Source organism: Prionailurus viverrinus, chromosome B3, assembly GCF_022837055.1.
Source record: "Prionailurus viverrinus isolate Anna chromosome B3, UM_Priviv_1.0, whole genome shotgun sequence".
In the NCBI taxonomy this organism is placed as follows: domain Eukaryota; kingdom Metazoa; phylum Chordata; class Mammalia; order Carnivora; family Felidae; genus Prionailurus; species Prionailurus viverrinus.
This window is the reverse complement of record NC_062566.1, coordinates 113,563,083-113,578,234: the sequence shown is the minus strand read 5'-3', so window position 1 is coordinate 113,578,234 and position 15,152 is coordinate 113,563,083. Positions and strand designations below refer to the sequence as shown.

Genomic DNA, 15,152 nt, shown 5'->3' with positions numbered 1-15,152 from the left:
CAGTGCAGAGCCCGCTTCGGATCCTCTGTCTCCCTCTCTCTCTGCTCCTCCCCTGCTCTCCCAAAAATAAATAAATATTTTTTTTTTTTTGTAAAAAAGAAGGTTTTGGTTCGGGTTCCACCTTCACTACCAGCCCTTTCCCTTACAATAGAACAATATCCGCTGTGTGACTCAGCTTCCCTGGCCCTTCTTCTGGAAGTTCTGGTTCAGACGAGGTAGGGTGGGCCTAGGAATTTGTTTCTGGTCACCAGAGAGGTTTGAGAAACGCTGGATTAGATTACTGTCTTCTGAACATCTCAGATCGTAAGGGTTATAGGGTAGAGGTAAAAATACAGACTTCCAGCACCTCTAGCAAAGAGAGCTAGACAGTTGCATTTTTAAGCAGCACATCAGGTGATTCATATGAACAGGAATGTTTGGCCAAAGCTAATCGAAGTGATCTTTAGGGTCAAAGTCTATGACTGTCTGCTCTGAGCTGATGTTCAGCTAAGATGCACAGGTGTGGCCGTATTGTGTATCAAAATAGGAAACTCTTCTACCCGGTTGGCAAACGGCTGCTTCCTGCACCTCTCTCTAGTATCCTGACCCAGGGCCCTCTTCCCTGAGGACCCCCTCCAACCTCTGCGCATTCCAGTCACTAAAGGGTTGACACCTGTTACACAAGGGAGTCACATTGCCCTGGACCAGCATCTCTCCTGACCGATGGGGAGGAGGTATGGGTGGCGGGGGGGGGGGGGGGGGGGGGGTGGTATGTGGGCCACAACAGGTGTAAAATATTTCAATGTTACTCCTGCTTACTCCCATTAAAGCAGCAATCAAATCCCAGGCAGCCAAACGTTGTGGCAGGAGGCAGAAACCAAGAACGACTTACGAATCTCCTTTCTCCAGCTTTGATTTGGTCTTAGTAGCTAGCTCTTTTTTTTTTTTTTTTTTTTTTTTTTTTGGTGGTGGTGGTACAACTTATACCTTCGGAATGTCTGTTAGACTCTCGATTGCAAGGAGCGCCCTCCCCCACCCCCCCACCTCAGCTCACCTCAATATGGCAGAAGATCATTTCCTGGCAACGATGCCGCCACCGGGGATCACAGCCTCTACGAGGTCCCCATTACCATCCACTGCCCTCTGTTCAACTCTGCCCAGGTCTTGGGGACTGGAATATCAGCAAGCCACTCACTGCAGTCACAGCCTGGAGGTTCAGCACAGCACATACACCCTGCCCCGCTGCCAGCGCTTCTTGGATGTTAACTCTGGGTAAAAATGTTAACACAAATCCTTTTAGAACTTTCTTTTTTTTAAAAAAAAAAAAGGTCTCTGGCATAAAAACGCTTGTATTCTGTCAAGGTATTTATTGTGAAGGTACCTGGAACACACAGTGGCAGGAGGCAGCGTAACTTTACAAGTTAAAAGAACAGACTCCAGGGGCGCCTGGGTGGCTCAGTCGGTTAAGCGTCCGACTTCAGCTCAGGTCACGATCTCGCGGTCCGTGAGTTCGAGCCCCGTGTCAGGCTCTGGGCTGATGGCTCAGAGCCTGGAGCCTGCTTCCGATTCTGTGTCTCCCTCTCTCTCTGCGCCCCCCCCCCCCCCCGTTCATGCTCTGTCTCTCTCTCTGTCTCAAAAATAAATAAACATTAAAAAAAAAATTAAAAAAAAAAAAAGAACAGACTCCCAAATCAGGCTGTTGGGCTCGAATCCAGCACTCACGACCTGGAGCAAACTGTTGTTAGCCTTTCTCAGCCTTTGTTTTCTCATCTGTAAAATTTGAGGAGAGGACTGCATTAATCTCATAGGTGCTTTGTGAGAGCTACGTGAGATTTTGTAAGCAAAGCATGGAGAACAGTGTCTGGATAGAAAGAGCTCAGTAATAAACATTTCCTGAAGGCGAACTTTTCCTATAAAGAGCAAGATTGAAAATATTCCAGGCTTTATGGGTTCTGTGGTCTCTGTTACAGCTACTCAACTTCGTCGCTGTGATGTGAAAGCAGCCATGGATGATATTGTTAAGGAATGGGCGTGGCTGTGTTGCAATAAAACTTTATTTACAATAGCAAGTGGCAGGCTGCATTTGACCCATGGGCCATACTTTGCTGACGCTTGTGTTAAAGGAAGACAGGTATCTCATGGGAAGGCAAAACGACTAAATCACCAGGCTTCCTGGATATTAGAATAGTTCAGGAACTGGAAGGCTCTCTAGTTCCTGTGAGTCCCTTTAAAACTGTGTGAGCCAATTTCTTATAATAAATCTCTCTCTCTCTCTCCATACGTATATATATGATCTCCCATTGGTCTGTCTCTCTGGGGAATAAATCTCTCTCCCCCCCCCCCCCTCCATACATATATATAATCTCCCATTGGTTCTGTCTCTCTGGGGAACCCTGACTGATACAAGATCCCTTCCTGGGTCTGTGGCCATATATAGGCTGGAGGCCTTGGGTCAGTCGGCACAGTGGTTGGGGATGAGGCATCAGGTGTCTAGGATCTGCTTCTCTTAGCAAAGGGCTATGGGAGGGAGTCCCTTGGAAGCACCTGAATTCTGGGGTTTGGCTCACCGAGCCCACTGTCTTCCTGTACTGGTTTTCTGGCATCATTCATAGAACTATCAGCCAAGCATCCCGTAGCTCCTGGCATTGTTTGCTCATTAAAGCCACAACCTAAACATGTAACAATATAGAGCGGCAGCCTAGTGCGGTGGAAGGCAGGTGGGCCCTACAAACAAGACAATGACCGAGAGCAACTCACGTAACTTCTACGAGTCCCAGTGTCTCCTCTGCAAAATGGGGATAATGGTGTTTTCTCTTGTGACGGTGGCAAAAATGAAATGAGACGACCTGCATAAAAGTTACTGGTACGTGTGAAGTGCTCACCAAGACATTAGTTTCCTTCTCTCCTTCTCCCCTCCCCACCCCTGTCCTGAATCATAATTCCATCCGTGGTTATTTCCTTTTGGTGCTGCTGGTAGAGCTGGTAGAACTTTCTGGACCTCCTGTTTTGGTACTGCAGAATGTCCAGGTCCCGAAAACAGTAATGGCGGCCTTACCCCTTCTGTTGCAGGGTGTCTCGCATTCGCAATGCTCCCTTGCTTTCCTTAGGACTGCCTCTTTCATCCCTTGGGATATTTGCACTAGTCAGCCTATGGCTCTATCTAAAGGACTGGAACTGGGTTCAGCTGTGGGGAGAGAGTGCTCTTTGGTTTTGGAGAGCCGTGGATTCCGTGGCAGAGGGCATGATGTGGATTTGGAGCAATGAGAACCCCTGACAAGGAAGTAGAAGGCAATGTTATTTTCATTTCCCTTGTCTTTGTCAAAGGTATTCGTGGAGTAAAGTTCTTCCTTCTCACTGGATGGAAATTCAGGCCGTTCCCTGTCTTTTCAGCTCCTTCTTAGACAATAAAAGTCCTGCAGTCAGGCTAAGTCACCAGACACGGTCTCAACCCAGGAATCAGAATGCCCAGACCCTTGCAATACCAACTGTGCAACTCCTCAGCGTGGCTACTGCAGGCAGGAAGCCTGTGGTTGGTGAAGGGATGACGACAGTAGGCTTCTTTCTTCTCTCCCAGTTCCTTCTCCTGGGCAGCCATTCTCCTCCAGCTCATTACAACACTTCTCACACTCATAGGAACTGGAGATCATTTCAGGTTTTCCTTACTGAGGATTGTTAACCCCTCAAGGAGGCCTTCTTGGACAGGGGCCAACCTGACCACGCCTGTTCTCTCTTGCATCATTGGCTTGCAACCGGTCTAAGGGAAGCACTCAGGTGTCCCTGCCCAGGCGTACCATGGGATTTGTAGGTCAGTCTCTAGGATGCGGAAATATCTGCTTCCATCCCTGTTGGGAGAAGCCCAGCCAGCCCATCTCTCCCTGCCTTTTAGATTTCCAGTCTGGAATCCAACATGGATCCACTGTATCACTCCAGTGCCAGGGGACATGACCCAAGATTTCTGAAGCCCCTTTCATGAGATTTGAGAAGAGAAAGAGGCACCTCCGATCCTCCCTCTTGGAAGGGTTGAGGCTTACAGCACATCGGTGTGTGTGTGTGTGTATATATATATATATATATATATATATATATAATTTTTTTTTCCCAAAGAAATCTTCTCTACAAATCCTTTCCCTTAATCTCTAAGAGCCAGACCATTTCATACCCTCACTGTGAGTGTCAGTGAGAAGTTCAAGTTTGGTAACAAGTTTTAGGATCTTACCTTGAAAATTTGCATCTTCTTCCGGGCACCACATTAGAATGCCGTGTCTATTGTGTCGTGGGGCCTCAGGCCAAACTTTCCATGTAACATCTTGTTATATTTACTTTGGTCGCCATGCAATTGCAGGCGGAGATGGGGCGGCCAAGGAACTTCCAATGCTTGAAATACAGATCACCACGCGTCCATGTCGATGCCATGCGTTTCTTGTTGTCTTGTTGTTGACAGTCACTTGGGAATGAGCAAATTTGGCTGGAATCACCGGCGAGTCTTGTGGATGCACTTGGCCGGAGAATGCACGGTGTACTTCTCAGCCTTCCCTTGGAGAGCATTTTCAGAGAGAGCTCAGGGTGCTCTATACTTCTTTTCCTTCTTATTGGCTTCTTCGCTTCTCCGTAGGAAGACTGATTAAGCTTAGCTCCCCTGGAGTCAAGTGTGGTTGGGTGGTCAAGAATCCCCAGTGTTTGTTGCTTTCCATCCTTGTCTCAGAGGACTCTTACCTCCTGGGGCTGGGGAAGAGCAGGGGAACTGGCTTCCCAGGGCCTCTGTTGGTTCTCTCTGGCAGAAGGGGAACTGGGCATTGGGAGGGGAAGCAGGCAGGGAAAGGAGAGGCTGCCATTGAGGATTCCACCAAGGATTTCCAAGGTGGGGCTGGCCTAGAAAGCATACCCACCCCTTCGGCCTAGATGTACCCATTCACTATAGCTCCGGGCACGTTTTCCCTCCGTTTGACATGTGGCTGTTTCTTCTCTTCTGCAGACTGGTCTGCCACATGGCAAGATCAGAGTGGGCCAGCACCCTCCACTTCCTGCGCCCACACAGCCTCCCCTGCAGGTCACTGGGTGCAGTGGGCACCATGTAAACGCTGAGCTGCTAAAGTCCAATGGCTCAATTAGAATCAGAAACGAGAGAACCTCATTTACATTTAGTTCTGTTAATGCCACAAGTGCTCACTGAGGGCTTTCTAGGTGTCAGCACCAGACAGAGGCATTACATAATTATTTTGGTCTGAAGCCAATGGAAAGATGAAATTGAGTTCTCTAGCCAAACCTGGTTTAACATGCTTACTATGAAAAAAGTAGATTGGGGGGAAAAAAAGGAAAGATAAGATGAAAAAAGAATCACCCATAAGCCTACCATCCCGATAATCACTGTCACTATTTTCTTAAATCTATTTTCATGCGTATTGTTGTAAATAATTGAATTTATTTTTATGTTCAATTTTGTTTCCTTCGCTTCATTTCCAGTATCTTGTAAAACTGGTTTCTAAACATTGTTTTGATTTTTTATATAGCATTGTTTTGTTTATAAATTAATGGGTGCTCATTATAGGACATTTGGAAAAATGGAAGGGTGTAAAGAAGAGACTAAATAGCACAAAACAGCTTCCACCCAGACATAGGTACTATATTTCCTTCAAGTCTTTTCTTTCTATGAATTTATTTCTGTGTGTTTTAGAATATTGGCAACTGTACGCTGTTTACAGTTCTTTTGAGTGTTTTTTTTGGGGGGGGGTGCCTGGGTGGCTCGGTCAGACTCAGTGTCCATCTTTGGCTCAGGTCATGATCTCATGGTTCGTGAGTTCGAGCCCTGCGTCGGACTCTCTGCTGTCCGCGCAGAGCCCGCTTCGGATCCTCTGTACCTCTCCCTCACGGCCTCTCCCCTGCTTGTGCTCTCTCTCTCTCTCTCTCTGTCTCTCACAAATAAAGAAACATTAAGAAGATTTATGAAGTAATATGTGCCCATGATCAAATAGGAATGGTAAGTATAGGAGTTTAGGATAAAGGGCAGCTCCGTTGTCTACCTCCTCCCATCCCTAGTCCTGATCTTCAGAGGCAGCTGCTTTTAGCCCTTCTGGTATTTTCTTCTGGTGGTTATGTCAGCCTGCATCTCTAGTTGCCAGGGGTCCACCACTATTTCCTGCTTATCAGTGTTAGACATTATCCCTTAGACTTCCTGTTCTCATGATGTGGCTTCTCTGTCCCCATCTCCTTCACCGTGATAATTCCCCTGCTGGTTACTTTTTGCTACATCTTTTTAATCTTGCTCTATCAACCTTACCCAGTTATTTTTGACTGTTCGTTTACTACGGGGAGGATAATAACCCTCCCCACCACCTGCCCTTTCTCAGGTTCCCTCCCCGTATTCCATGGATCAGCTTCAGTCTCCAGTCTTTTGGCTTTTTCAGTGTCAGGATTTACATGGTGCTCTACATTGAACGATTAAGTTCTCCATCTTCCCTGTAGGTTCTTCTGGAAAACTGAGAATCAGTAAACAGTGTTTGTGTCGCTGAGGCTGTGTCACTATGGTTCACCGCAGGCTCCACGGGGCATTTGCTGCTTGAATGGCTCGGTTTTGCCTAGGTCTCCCTAGTCTGTTTGCTTTATCTTTAGCAAATTCTCTATTTCACCCCAAGTGTTCCATCCAACCAGGTAACCCAGGAAGTATGTTGTTTTCCAGAGGTCTTGTCTTGCTCTGATCTACACTGCCTGCCTCAAGCCTGCTGCACAGTCCCGGCTGAGAATCCCTCTCTTTTCCATATCTTTCTCATGGATGCCATGTTTTCCTTCATCTAGGTTTCTGTTTAGTTGCAGTCCATAAAGTAACTTCCAGAAGCTTGGTGTGAACCAGGTAAATTTTTTGAGTCCTTGAATATTCCACCGTAACACTCCCGCGGTGTTTCTGTCAGGTACAGAATTTGAGATTCAGGGCAATTCACTCTGAGAACGTTGAAATTCCGAAACCTCAGGCCATCCTGATTCCAATTCCCTTGCAGATGGCTTATTTTTTACACCCTGGAAAGTTTCAGGTTTTTATCTTCATCCCCAGGATTCTGAAATTTTCAGTCATGTGCCAAACACAGGTCATTTTTCAGTTACTGTGCTGGGCATTTGAGGGTCCTTTTGTTCTGGAAGCTTACGTCCTTCAGCTCTGGAAAAATTTGTTGTGCTATGTCTTTGATAATTTCTTCTCTGGGTTTTCTGTGTTCTCCCTGGAACCCTAATGTTTGAATATGGAGTTTCTGGATTGAGTCTTGATTTCCTTATCTTTTCTGTCCTCTAAAATTTTGATTTACTTTCGGGGTGCCTGGGTGGCTCAGTCAATTAAACTGAACCGACTTCAGTTCAGGTCTGATCTTGTGGTTCAAGCCCCACGTCAGGCTCTGTGCTGACAGATCAGAGCCTGGAGTCTGCTTCGGATTCTGTGTCTCCCCCTCTCTCTGCCCCTCCCCATTCATACACTGTCTTTTTCTCTCAAAAATAAATAATAGACATTAAAAGAACAATGAAAAAAAGTAAACATTAAAGAATGTTGATATACTTGGAGAGTTCCTATGATTTGGGTCTTTTATATTGATACATCTGTGTGTGTGCATGTTTAAGAGTGGAACACACACGAGGTGCCTGGGTGGCTCAGTCGGGCTCAGGTCATGATCTCGCGGTTTGTGACTTTGAGACCCGCGTTGGGCTCTGTGCTGACAGCTCAGAGCCTGGAGCCTGCCTTGGATTCTGTGTCTCCCTCTCTCTCTGTCCCTCCCCTATTCGTACTCTCTCTCTCTCAAAAATAAATAAACATTAAAAAAAAAAAGAGGGGAACACACTGGTGTCTTATCAGGGGTGGTTTAAGGGGCACTTGACAGCTTTCTGTGCCAAAGCATGGCAGGGTATGGGAATAGACTGTCCCACCTACAGATAGTCAATGAGTTCTTCTGCGGTCACTTCCTAGCCTCACCCCTGCCCTGATTTCACACTGACACTGCTGAGTGCCCAGGCTTCTTCCTTTTTGGTCGAATCACCCAGCGAATGTGCTCTAGGTTGGGGGACTCATCACCCCACTGGCTCAGTTACCACCAGTCCATCCAATGTCCAGCTTGGCCACGTCTTTTGAAGTTGGGCCCCCTACTCGCTCTTTTTTTCTTTACTATCATTTAGTGGGATCTCAAAGAGAGGTGCATGTAGTTAATGTGCCTTTTTTTTACTGGAATTCTCTATAACCTATTTTTAAGCAAAAAAGCTTTATCGAGATAAAATAAAATAAAATAAAATACGCTCCTTTTAGGTGTACAGCTCACCAAGTCTGAACAAACCCATGACAGTCAAGATGTAGTGCGTTTCCATCTCCAGAAACTTCCTTTGTTTCTCTTCCCTGCCAATCCTGACACCCCCCTCCTTACCCAACCCCGAGGAACTTCTAGTTTTGCCTGTTGTGGGTTTTTATATACACGGAACACACAGCATGTGCACTCCGGGTCTGGCTTCTTTTTCCTGGCATAACATTTTCGAGTTTCTTCCAGCTTGTTGTATAAATCACTAGTCTGTTCTTTTTATTGCCGAGCAATATTCTGGTATATAAAGGAGCCACGGTTTGTTTGTTCATTCGCCTGTCGGTGGGCATTTGGGTGGCTTTCCATTTTGATGAAGCGATGACGAGTCTTCACATTCAAGGGTTTTTTTTTGTGAACCTACACTTTTATTTCTCTTGGTGAAATACCTAGGAGCGGGGTTGCTGGGTTATGCGGTAAGTGTATGTTTCACCTTACGAGAAGCTGCCAAACTATTCTCTAGGGCGGTTGGACTATTTTAAACTCTCGCCAGCTGTAAATGAGAGTTCTACTGACTCCACGCCTTTGCAAAACTTAGTACTCCCTTTTGTGGTTGTAGACATGCTGATGGGGATGTAGAACAGTCTCACTGGTTTAACTGGGATTTCGCTGATGCCTGCTGCCCCGGATCATCTGTTCATGTGCTTCTTGGTCATTTGCATGCTTTTCTGGGGTGGAGCGTCTTCAAATCTTCAGCCCCCTTTAATTGGGTGATGGTCTTATTTAGTTGGAAAGTGGTTTTACATTTTGGAGTCAGGTCTCGGGTCAGGTAGTCCCTCTATCTTTTTGAACCCTGGGCTTCCCCCTTTCATGTTGTATTATAAGAAGTTCTTTGTGTAATTCCTTTGAAAACATGATATTTTATTTTATTTTATTTTATTTTATTTTATTTTATTTTTAATTTTTTTTTAACATTTATTTATTTTTGAGACAGAGAGAGACAGAGCATGAACGGGGGAGGGGCAGAGAGAGAGGGAGACACAGAATCGGAAGCAGGCTCCAGGCTCTGAGCTGTCAGCCCAGAGCCCGATGCGGGGCTTGAACTCACGGACTGCGAGATCATGACCTGAGCTGAAGTCAAACGCTTAACTGACTGAGCCACCCAGGCGCCCCGAAAACATGATATTTTAACATTTCTCGCTATTCTGCTGCGCACATGTACCATTATTTCTATAACAGGTTTTGCTGTTGTTCAACATTTTGCTTTACGATTGGTTTACCAACAGCCCAATGCATGTCCTCCAGCGGAAACCTGGTTTGTTCCTTAAGATAGATTCCTAGAAGCAAAGTAGCAAGGTCAAAGGTTAGAGCATATTAAGGGCTTTTGATATAAACTGCCAGATTGCTTCCCAAAAAGTTGGTACTAATTTAAAGTGTCGCTGGTAGAAGATAAGACCCCACCTTACACCACTGTTGCCAGCCCTGGGTATCCTTATTTGAAAAGAATTTGCGAAATTTTTTTTTTTAAAGTTTTAATGTTTATTTATTTTACAGAGAAAGAGAGACAGAGCACAAGCGGGGAGGGGCAGAGAAGGGGACACAGAATCCGAAGCGGGCTCCAGGCTCCGAGCTGTCAGCACAGAGCCCGACGCGGGGCTCGAACTCACAGACTGCAAGATCATGACCTGAGCCGAAGTCGGACGCTAAACCGACTGAGCCACTCAGGCTCCCCTCCCCCCCATTTCTTTCTGTGACTAGGAAGGTATGGATGGAGGGGTGGTGGCTTCCAACACTGAGGGGATCCCAAAGAAGGAGGACAAAAGCTAGCCTTCGGGGAGTTAAATTGTAACTTTGTTGCCTAATGGAGCACAGCAGTGATACGCAAGGTCACCAGACAGGGTCAAAATGGCTCCCAGGCCAGCAAGTTTTGATAGCAACCTCAACAAAAGAATTGCCAGGCCTAAATAATAAGTTTGTCTCTCAGGAGCGGGGTGCAATGCTCAGTAATCAAAATGAGTGTGAAAATGCCCCCACGCCTGTGGGGGAAAAAGAAAGTCACACGAGTTGTAATCCTTAAATTTCACTGGATCTTGCCACAATCTGGTCATGAAGAATAACCCCTGGAATATTTTGAACCCAGGAGTGCCTCACTCACTCTCCCAATAAGCACTCTAGTACAGAGGTGGGAGTCCTCAGGGGTGTCTCCCATGCTGGCCAACCATAGTCCTTGCCCGGTCCTTCTGGGAGTCCCAAGGGCATGTCCCCCACGTACGCTTCAAAAAAATTTTTTTTTAAATTTTTTATTTATTTTGGGGAGACAGAGAGACAGAGTGCGAGCAGGGGAGGGGCAGAGAGAGCGGAGACACAGAATCTGAAGCAGGCTCCGGGCTCCGAGCTGTCAGCGCAGACCCTGGCATGGGGCTCGAACCCACGAGCTGTGAGATCATGACCCGAGCTGAAGTCAGACGCTTAATCGACTGAGCCACCCAGGCGCCCCCCCGTGTACTCTTGACAACACTTACGAGGGTCCCTGAGAAGCTCCATACATGAGCCCGCAAACAAGTCTTCCCCCCATATCTCTGGGAACTCCCAGGGGCCCACAGATAAAAGTGCCCCCAATATTATCAGGTCCCCAAATAGTGTCTCACACCTGCACCTCTACATGTTCTTCTGCCCAAATATTCCCAGGGAACCCAGAGAGAGTTGCACCTGAGTTCACCAACAAGCCCCCTCCCACCCCCCGCTTTTGCAGAGCAACCAGTGCCCCAGCATGGGGCTCCCCTGGTTCTAGAGCTTCCCTCTGGTTATCTGACTGGGCACTTCCAGCTCTTGGTGGCTGATGATGCCCCCTCTCATTGAAGCCTTTGGGATGCCATAGCTGCAGAATAATTTGGGGCAAACTGGAGTAGATATTATCTTCCTCCTCTGTTAGAGAGAGAGTGGCCAAGCAGGGCTGGTTGTGACTCAGTGCAAGGAGTCTCGAAGGTCAGAGAATGTGGAGATTGGAAGACCTTTCTGGCCGAAGAGCCACATGTCCAAAGGAACACTTAAGGAACGTAGGACTCATGCAGAAAGGCTGACACATAGAGTCCGGGGGAGAGGGTGAGGAGAGGTAAGGACAGAGGCATCAACGGGATCAGGTCACGGAGGGTCTGAAATTCTGTGATCTGAAATTTAGATTTCATCCTGAAGAGAATTCAGATTTCATTCGGAAGATAGCTTCTGGAGCGTTTTAAACAGTAGAGTCAGTGGGCTCAGATTTGCGTCTTAGAAAAATGTGGCAGCAGTGTGGCAACTGTGTGGAGTATAGAGGGGGCCAGGGAGAAACAGGTTGAAGGCCTAGTCCGGATGAGAAATTTTGAGGCTTGAACTAGTGCAAGGAGGAAGGGGAGGATAGGATGGAGGGGGGAGAGGTATAAAAGTTAGACCACCCCCCCCCCCAACCCCTAAGACAGGTCTCATCTCTCGTGGGATGGCGGGAATGAAGCAAAGGGAAAAGAAGAGGCTTTGATGCGTCACCCTGGATCCCTCAGGGCTGAAGGACTTACCCCGCCAGCCCCTAGGAGAATTGCCCTCAGCTGAAGACAGTTATCTTGTCCAAGATCATACCACCATCAGTGACAGGTCCACATCAGGGTACAAAATCTACATCCCAGGCCCTCGTCCCACCTTGAGACAACTCTGAGGGCCACACGAATTCAGAGCTCCCTCAGGGTCTGGCTGAAGCCTTAGCTGACACTTCGCTGCAGCTCGACGTCTTCCTTTTCCAATCCCGCTTTGCCTCCCTTCCTTTCCACAGGTGGGCACCCCAAGAGTGCTTTCTAGCACATCTCCCGACGCCAATCTTCATCTAAGAGGCTGCTTTATGGGAAACCCAAACCTGCAGCCGATGACGTCCAACCCGTTGGCTTGTGAGCGGTGTGGATGGCCACGTCATTCACCGATAGGTAGCATGAGGAAAGAGGAGGTGATTTGGGAGGGAGACCATGAGTCCACCTTTGGAAAAACGGAGCTTGAACTTCCTGAGACTTCAGGGAGTGGGACTACATTTCAAAATCAACGTGCAGGCTGCAAGTGTAAATTTGGGAGTCGTTAGCGTTCTGGGGTTAGCCGAGCATCAATCTGTCTCACTCGGGCTTTTGCACTCGCTATTCCCTTGATGCCTGTGTGGTTGCTGGTTTCTTCTCATTCAGAGAATGAGATGTCAGATGTCAGCTTTTCCAAGAGGACTCCTTAGTCACCCAGTCTGAAGTGGCACCCCCTTCTTTGTTACCACCTCACTCTAGTTTACCTTTTTTGCATAGCTTTTAGTACGACCTGACATATTCTTATTTGTATCTCTGTCCTTCCCCCACTGGAATGTAAGTCTTTAAAATGGAGGGTCCTTACGGAAGTTGCTCACTATTCTGTCCCTAGCATCCAGAGCAAGGCCTGGCACATGGTAGACGTTCAATAAACATTGAATAATTGGCTGAATGAATCTGTTCTTTGTCTGCTGTAGACATTTACTAGATGGAACTTGCTAGACTGCACACCCTCAGATATTGCATCAGCTGGAATTAAATCTGAAGTCCCCGCACTCTTTGTCTCCAAGTTTCTGGCATTCTCTGTAAGAAAGCCTTCCCGAAATATGGCCATTTATTCATGTGAATCCAGACCATCCTTTCCTTGGCCACCAGTTCATGTCACCTCTTGGATGATGATTCTTTCTCATTTTGTTTTCCCCTGCACCAGTGGCTTGATTGGTGGTGATTAGCAGAGGGTGGTCCATTTATGGGAAACACCTGCTTCCCACCTGTGTCCCCCATGAGCAGTCAGCTTTGGACCCAGTGCAGGAAGCTGGTGGGTGTCCTTCATAGCTGAGTGGGCTTCCAGAATTTTCTCCAGGAGTCAGATCCAAACTGGCACCATATGGGTAACCATCTGTACGTCATTTTGCCAGCATCGCATCAAACACATCTGCCAGCTTGTGAAAGAGACCTGGAGAGGGCTGGGGGCACCAAGGAGGATTGACAGAAAAACTGGCCCAAGAAGAAGGCTGAGCTAGACAGAGCAGTTTCCACTTTGTGAATCAGGTTGTGATTCAATTGGCCTCCATTCACTTGTTCCTGGCACCTGCAAACACCAGCTCAGAAGGTGGTGTTCTTTCACTGCTCCCATCAGCCCACTCTGAAGAGAGTGGACAAGTGTGTCAAAGGTTATTTTACCTAACCCAGGGTGGGAAAGCACATCCTGGTGCATCAAAGTTCCCCTGGTAGGGGTACCTACACAGGACGGCGACCATGCTCCTCGTCCTGGCATTACAGCCAAGTCCTTCATCCAGCACCTAGGCAGGCTACACTATGGGTTAATTACCAAATGTTGTTCCTTGGGTCAATGATAAGACTCGAAGAACCAAGAGTCAGCACATTTGATTGGACGAGAGTAGGTGGATTACTCCAGTCCGAAGTGCAGGGGCGCCTGGGTGGCTCAGTCGGTTGAGTGTCCGACTTCGGCTCAGGTCACCATCTCAGGGTTTGTGAGTTCGAGCCCCGCATCGGGCTCTGTGCTGACAGCTCAGAGCCTGGAGCCTGCTTCGGATTCTGTGTCTCCCTCTCTCTCTGCCCCTCCCCTGCTCAGGCCCCTCCCCCCCCGACCCCGAAAAATAAACATTAAAACAACAAAGTGCAGAGAAACCTCAGGTGAAGCTGAAGGTACTCCATTCTGAAACATTCCTTAGTTCTGCATGTGTGATTTGCACACGTGGTTCTGTTATCTCAATTCCCAGTTACTCAACAAGCTATTGTCCCATTGGGTCATTGGGTGCTTTGCAACCTCCTCCGTTCTTCTTTTGTTCATGCATTCAGCCATTTGATACTTTTAAAATTCTTTTTAAGTGTTAGGTGCTGTAATAGGCATAGGGGACCCAAAGTTGACTACGACAGCATCCTTGCCTCAAAGGAGCCCGGAAGGGCAGGTGTACAGATAATATACTGCAATAAGCCCACAAAAGGGGGCCCTTAACTCAAACGTGGGGAAAAGAGGGATCAGAGGCTTCTGGAGAGGGGTGGAACCCAAGCCAAGCTCCAAAGGGGGAATGGGATTTAGTGAGTAGGGAGAAGGGAAACATCCCAGGCACAGGGTGCGACATGTGTGAAGCCGGTAAGTGAGGGACCGCAGAGCTCCCAGGATGCTGTGAGCCGTGCCAGTGCGGCCGCAGCACAGGCTCAAGAAGGCGAGGGGCCAGACGAGGCATTTGGACACCATCCTAAGGACAATGGGTGCTCTCAAAAGATCGATCGGAAATGTCAGAGGGTCAGACCTGAAATCTGCCAGAGACGATTCCGGCTGAATTGCAGGAGGGGCGCTGGGTGGGGCTGTAGCCGTAGGAGCCGGAAACAACGGCAGGGGAGGGGGGAGGGAGAGAGTCACTGAAGAGACACAAAAACAGAATTTACAACTAATTGGTCGTGGAGGGGCTGGGGGAGAGAAGGAGACTCCTGCGTTAGGCTTGAAGAAATGGACGGATGAAGTGCCCTGAACAGTGACAAGGTGCCTCAAGGAGGAGCAGGCGGGAACACCTCTTCCTCAGCCTCAGAAAGAGGCCCGGATCTGCTCAGTGGCTAAGGAGGTGGGCAAGAGGCTTCCTCTACGTGGACTCAGAAGACCCTTCTCTCATCAAGAAGCTGCTCTTAGAAATGAATCCCCTGGGGAAGCCTGAAGTGGCTGGGACGGCCGCCCTGGGCATGGGGCACTAGACGACACTGCCCACACTGGGGTGCAGGATAAGGCCACTGTCTGTGAACTAAAAGGAAGTATTTATGAGTCAACTGGGTCTCTGGACCAGGACCGGGAGTATGAGAAGGGGACTTGTGGCTTGCGCTTCCTCACATGAAGCAGGTGGAACAGGGAGAGGGCAGGGCTTTGGCTGTCACGCCC

At 48.0% G+C, this 15,152-nt stretch overlaps 1 protein-coding gene across 1 annotated transcript in view; it reads right to left on the bottom strand.

Moving 5' to 3' along the window:
- Positions 1-1,142: 1,142 nt before the first annotated feature.
- The window catches only part of RGS6 (regulator of G protein signaling 6), a 629,079-nt gene continuing 615,069 nt past the window's right edge, over positions 1,143-15,152 (bottom strand). Inside the window, exon 19 of the mRNA XM_047862126.1 lies at positions 1,143-1,247. Within this exon, the coding sequence (XP_047718082.1) occupies positions 1,242-1,247 (6 nt within the window). The 3' untranslated portion in view covers positions 1,143-1,241. The remainder of the gene's footprint in view (positions 1,248-15,152) is intronic.